This window comes from Athene cunicularia (assembly GCF_003259725.1).
Source record: "Athene cunicularia isolate RWA chromosome 17 unlocalized genomic scaffold, athCun1 chr17_part1, whole genome shotgun sequence".
Lineage (NCBI taxonomy): Eukaryota > Metazoa > Chordata > Aves > Strigiformes > Strigidae > Athene > Athene cunicularia.
The window spans coordinates 5968632-5974867 of NW_020799122.1; the positions used below are offsets into that span (position 1 = coordinate 5968632).

The 6236-nt window shown below is 44.6% G+C and overlaps 1 protein-coding gene across 1 annotated transcript in view; it reads left to right on the forward strand.

Moving 5' to 3' along the window:
* The window catches only part of C17H9orf78 (chromosome 17 C9orf78 homolog), a 6050-nt gene extending 841 nt beyond the window's left edge, over window positions 1–5209 (forward strand). The window contains exons 2-9 of the mRNA XM_026860667.1: window positions 948–1026; window positions 1677–1728; window positions 1917–1987; window positions 2191–2268; window positions 2688–2885; window positions 3359–3495; window positions 4236–4334; window positions 4894–5209. Of these exons, the coding sequence (XP_026716468.1) occupies window positions 948–1026; window positions 1677–1728; window positions 1917–1987; window positions 2191–2268; window positions 2688–2885; window positions 3359–3495; window positions 4236–4334; window positions 4894–4985 (806 nt within the window). The 3' untranslated portion in view covers window positions 4986–5209. The remainder of the gene's footprint in view (window positions 1–947; window positions 1027–1676; window positions 1729–1916; window positions 1988–2190; window positions 2269–2687; window positions 2886–3358; window positions 3496–4235; window positions 4335–4893) is intronic.
* Window positions 5210–6236: the final 1027 nt, after the last annotated feature.

The window sequence follows — 6236 nt, forward strand, 5'->3', positions numbered from 1 at the left end:
GAGGGGGGGCGGGTCGCCACCCGGGTACGGGCTGAGGCGGGAGATGGGCGGGTTGTGCCGCAGAGACACCCCCCCCCGCCGCCGCTCCTCGCCCTCCCCGGGGCAGCCCGCGGGGCCGGGGCCTTCAGGCCTCAGCCCTGCAGCCCGGGGCTGACCTCGGCTCCTCTAACGGGCGCTCACGGGGGGGTCCGCGTCGATTTCAGAGCCCTGCGTGCCAAGCAAGATCTGTTCTGTTACTGTTTTATCTCAGAAAAATATTTTATGATGCACAGGTCGTGCCAGATACTGAAAGACATGCGTGATTAGGAAAAGTCTAAATATCTGAAGAAATTAATAAAGCAGGTCAGCCTATATATAGGGACTTGATATTTAAATCTACCATAAACTTTCTTCTGAGTCACTCATGCACTGGTGTATCTTGGAATCATTCAGCTGCCTTATATTCACTTCAGAGCTGCTGCCCACGTTCCTGTCAACAGTATTCCCTTAGTTCCCTCTTCTCCTGAGGAGTGGCAGTTTTTATTAGCTAGAGTCAGCTGTTGCAGGAGTAACAGTGCCCCTCACTAACTCATCTTGCTTAGTAACCTTCTGTTTTCCTGTGAGGAGAATACTGCCTGGAGATCTTAATGAATTAAACCCGGTGATCCTTGGTGATCTTTCCACATTGGTGCTTTTTAAAGCCTTTCAATGTTTGGACGCTTCTTTCCTCAATTGAGGAAAGGCATAGTGAGGGGACATAGCCAGCAGATGTCATGTGGGGCTTTTTCTGATTTCTTATATAAATGGAGTTACTTAAATAAAGTAAAATAGAAAATATTTACCTAATCTATAACAATAAAAGTGGACACTGATATGTAGAAATTTAAGGTAAAGTCAGTCTAGAAGATTCCACGTTAACTGCAGAAAATCAAAATTAATTAATTAAAACCAAAGCATAAAGTACTAAGTGAAATATTTTTTCTTTAGGTTAAAAGTTGAAGAAGCCAAAGAAGTTCAGAGCCTCAGAAAGCGGCCCAATGGGGTGAGGTAAGGGATGTACCACCAAGGCTGTGTAGTAGCGTTTTGTCCGATGGTGTAATGTAGCAGTAAATTTCTCGTCACGTGCTTCCTTTCAGTCAAAAGTGTTATATGTCGGATAGTGCCAAAACCATGCTCTCAATAGAGGAGTTCCTACATTAAAGCCTGAGAAAGGAAAAGAGGGGAAGTTTGGTACAGGTGCACTGTGTCAATTTACAACAAGCAAAGTCTGTTCTGTATCCTAGCCATGAAGAAAAAGATTAAGATTGGGATTTACCATTCAATGTATATTCAACAAATTACTGTTCTACTAAACAGTAAAAGGTTTAAATTGGACTCTTTCACACCTCCTCTGTCCTAATTCCCCTCTCCCCTCTCATCTGGTGCCACTGATTAGCTGATGACCTTGTTGAAATGTGCACCAGCAGTGAACTGTGTCCCTTATTTTAGTTACAAGACACTAAAATCTGCCTTAACTTCTCATTTCCCCAAAACAGTAACAGTTCCTCTATACATGTGGAGTGATCAGGAAGACTGTCAATTTAGTATTAATACAGTGTGTGAGGCTGTGCTAGATTTAGAGAAGGATAAAGAAACACAGTATTGTTGGTAATATGTTTCTTTCCACTGAATTTTATTTACTTTATCTGCTCAACTAGTGCTGTGGCTCTGCTTGTGGGAGAGAAGTTGCAAGAAGAAGCAACGCTTGTGGTAAGTGCTAGACACTTTCATCACCTCAGCACTACGATGTAATGATGTGAAAGTGGGAGTATGGCCTGGAGTAGGACTGGTGTCCCAGCTCAGTATTTATACATTTTCTCTGGTTTTATCCAGATTTTGAAGACTAGCATTAAACTAGAGGGAAGCTTCAGGGTTTCTCATTATTTCTTCTTTTACAGGATGACCCATTTAAGATAAAATCAGGGGGAATGGTGGACATGAAGAAACTGAAAGAAAGAGGCAAGGACAGGTAGGTGCATATGAGCTCTGAAAATCTCTCCCTGGACTAGTATTAAATGGCAGCTAGTAATGAAGTAACCAACCGCATTTGTTGCTTTGAAGAGTTTAACTTTTGGCCAGATACTGTTACTCTAACTTGTCAAATTATTTAAATTATAAAAAAACCCCAAAACCAAACAACCCAAAACTGTAAACATTGTGGCTTTCATTCAGGATTAATGAAGAAGAAGATCTAAACTTGGGAACTTCCTTCTCAGCTGAAACCAACAGGCGGGATGAAGATGCTGACATGTAAGCTGTGCTGCATTGTGTCTGGGATGTTGAATTTGGGGTTGGGTGTCCCCTCACAATTACATTTTTTCTGTCTTGGATACCAAGTAGTCCAGTGACTAATTTCACTTGCTCTTTCACCTCCTGGCTGCCAGACTTGAGAAGGCTTTCTCATGGACAAAGATGGGAGGTGCCAGCCAGCTAGCTTGGCATTAAATACCAGTGGGAGCTTTCCCTGCTCTTGTGAAAGCGCTTGGAGGATCTGGTTGTTTCTTGGACAATTGCTTCTTGCAGTTGATGTTAGCTGAGTTGTCCTGGAGAGATTATTCATTCCTCTCTCCTAGCTATCAGGACAGTCATGCAGCTGTGCCCAGCAGTACTGGGACAGAGTACAGAAAACAGAATTAAATGCTATGTGTCCCTTGTATGCTGCTGTTTAGGATGAAGTACATTGAGACGGAGCTGAAGAAGAGAAAGGGAATCGTGGAGAACGAGGAGCAGAAGGTGAAGCTTAAGAATGCCGAGGACTCTCTATACGAGCTGCCAGAGAACATCCGTGTCTCCTCTGCCAAGAAGACTGAGGAGATGCTGTCCAACCAGATGCTGAGCGGCATTCCTGAAGTGGACCTGGGAATTGAGTATGTGGTTCACAGATCTGTTGGTTAGGGCCTGGATTGCTGGGATGAACAGGTGCTGATTGGCAGAGCTGCGGAATGGCTGCGTTGTACAGCCCTGGTTTGGCTCTGTGAGTGGGACTGAGCCTTGTTCTGGATTAATGCAGGATCTAGCGCAGCATGTTCCACACAGGGATAGGGCTCCAGTGCAGCTCCATCATGTGACTTCTGGGAAGAGGCTCTTGATTTTTGTGACTTGAATCTAGCAGATTTCTGGAGGATCAGTTTGTGCCCCACGCCGAAAGAGGATGCACTAAGGATGTGAGCTTTCCTTTTGCCTTTGAAGCAAAGCATCTATTTCTATAGCATTGCCTTCTCTCTCAAAAAAACACAGCAAACACCATAGCAGTGCTATTACTGTCTCCAAAATCCATCCACCTAGCATTTCTATGCCCACTACCCTTTCTAAATATTTTTTTCTTTTGTCTTTTTTCTAGCGCAAAAATAAAAAACATCATCTCAACAGAAGAGGCCAAGGCCAAGCTGCTGGCAGAGCAGCAGAACAAAAAGAAAGACAGCGAAACTTCCTTTGTTCCCACCAACATGGCTGTTAACTATGTCCAGCACAACAGATGTAAGTCTCATGTAGCTCTCCTGACCCAGGTGTGACCCTCTCCCCTGCTGAAGAAAAGCAGTCAGTTGGGACAGAGTCTGATGCAGGAGGAATTAGTTCATGTATCAGCGCAAGCAGCTGCCTGATTCCTTTTTCTGGGACACTCATATAGACCCCATCTGGCTTGGTCTTTTTCATGCATCTGTCAGCATGGAGAAGGACATATTACTCACGGATTGACTTTCTGCTCTTGAACTCCCAGCTGACACTGCCTCATAAATTCCAAGACTTTGTGTCTTAAGCATGTGCTGGAAATGCCTGCCTTGACTACAATTCTAAATGATGGTTTATAATTGAGAGAATCCATTTTGTAGGCTGCCAAAGCAGACAGGCGGTCAAGCAAACATAGACCTTACTAGACAGGAGATGGGAATTAATTTCCGGGAGAGCCTCTCATACCGCAGCCATCTGGAGGAAAGGCAGCCTTCTGCTGTATCAAACCATGCTTACAGGCATGGTTTGGAGTTAAATTTGTGTGTTCTGAAGGAAATGAGTCTTTGGGCCACTTCTGATGAAATAGTGCTAATGAAATTTGCTGTCTCCCATCTTATGTGTATTGATTATCCATAGAAACCAATTACAAGAATGTTTGTTCTGTTATTTCTGCTAAAGATCACTTGTAACAAATGTCACAGAAATACATCCGTTTGAATAACACTGCTCCAGATAACACTTCTTATCCGATGGTTTCCTCCTTTCAGTTTATCACGAGGAGTTAAATGCACCTGTGCGAAGGAACAAAGAAGAGCCAAAACCACGTCCACTGAGAGTGGGGGATACGGAGAGGCCAGAACCTGAGCGTAAGTTCCAAGTCTGTAATGTCATAAGGACAGTCAGTGAAACTTTTCAGGGGTTTTGCACAGAGAAATCATGCACTTCTTCTTGCCTCCTCTTCTCTTGGTGCCCTGAGAGAGTGAGGAAATGGAGCAATCTAAGTCCATAAGAGGCTGATTGCACTTGATATACCCCTACTAGGTCACACATGGAGCCCTCTGGATGGAAGATGTCTAGAGATGCCCATGGGTGAAGTAGCAAAGGTCACAACTGAAGTGTGTTGCCAAAGTTGTCTGACAAGGATTTGATGAAAGCTGGGATAGCAAGGGGTGCAAGGTTGGGGTGCATTAACAGCTAAAGCAATAACCTTTCACACAGCGAGGAGCTGTATAAGGGAAGTGTTGGAGTTAAGGAAATGTCTCCTGTGAAAGGACAGGGAAATAGTATTTCCTTCTGTTTCTTTTGAAGGGCCTCTTCCAAATTACAAATGTTCAGCCAGTGAAAATGCCACAAATGATTATCATTATGAGAAATTCAGGAAGGTGAAAGGACAGGAAATAATATTTCCTTCTCTTTCTTTTGAAGGGTCTCCTCCAAATCGCAAACGTCCACTCAATGAAAAAGCAACAGATGATTATCATTATGAGAAATTCAAGAAGATGAATAGGCGATACTGATGGATGTGGACTGAAGCCTTTGCAGTTGTTCTTCCACTAATAAAGGATTTTGTGTCAATGACCTGAAATGAAGCTGGGGAGAGTCACAGCCTTCACATGCTGGCGTTACCTACAAAGCTTTTCTTGTGATCTTGTAGTGAATCAGTTTGCAGGTGATTGTGAACTCTGGTCAGTAAAATCTTGTATATAACTTATTTTCAGTTATAAACCTTCTTTTATAAGAACATGAGCTTCCACGCTTGGCATTTTTTAGTGAGAAAACAAAGTTGCTTATACAGATATTTTTTCGCCCTCTTAAAAAACACAAAGAAAAAAAGAGATCCTTTGAAAGCAGCAGTGCTGTTTGCCTTGTAAATATAAAGGGAAGATTTAAAGCCGGTTTGTTTGAATGTAATTGTGTTAAAAGATTTCCTCTTTGTTCCCAAGGGCCTTTGCTGTGCAGAGGGTGTAAGGCTGAGATGCTGCAGTGGTGTGTCAGTGCTGCTGCTCCACAGCCTGGCTTGTAAGTGCTCCAGGAGAAACTGTGGTGTGGGCTGTGCCTGGCACGGCCTCGCTGGGTCTGTCATCAGCACAAGAAACAACAGCAGAGACCCAGCGCTGAGGATTTTACATCATGAGCCATGTTCTTTTGTATCTTTTTCTCCCTGTAGAGTTACGTCTGTAGCAGTTCACTGCACTTAAAAATTGGATCAAGTTGTAACTGTTGGAGGAAAATCTCACTTTGCGCTCTTAGGACAAGGTCAGTAGGGCAGCTGGTGAAGAGCCCCGAGGCCCTGCAGCCAGTGTGTGCCAAGTCTTCCTCAGAGGTGTGATCCGTGGGTACTTGCAGGCGAGATTTAGAACCTTAAAAATAATAAAAGTGTTTTAAAATTATTGTAAATTACATTTTTCCCCGTGGGATACCCACCAATGGTTTCTGGGTGCTGGTGGTAATGATTGCCAGGGTATCCTGTGCTGTTCAGGTGTCCATGTCCTGTCGCTTAGAAGTGGAAGCTCCAGGGACCGGGGGGAACGGCCTCAGATTTTACTTTTCTTCGGAAAACGGCACAATTCTCTGGGCCAGATAAATGCACGAGTTTGTTTCGGAGCCTGTGCCGCTGTGCAGGTCTGAGGTGGCATTTCCCCTGACTACCTGGAACGTCGCGGGGCGCGGGCGGTGTTTAGGGCAGTGCGCCGCGCGAGGCCGCCATTTAGCTAACGACCGCCCGGGCGGGCGGCCCCGCGCTGCCCAGCCAACATGGCGGCCGCCCG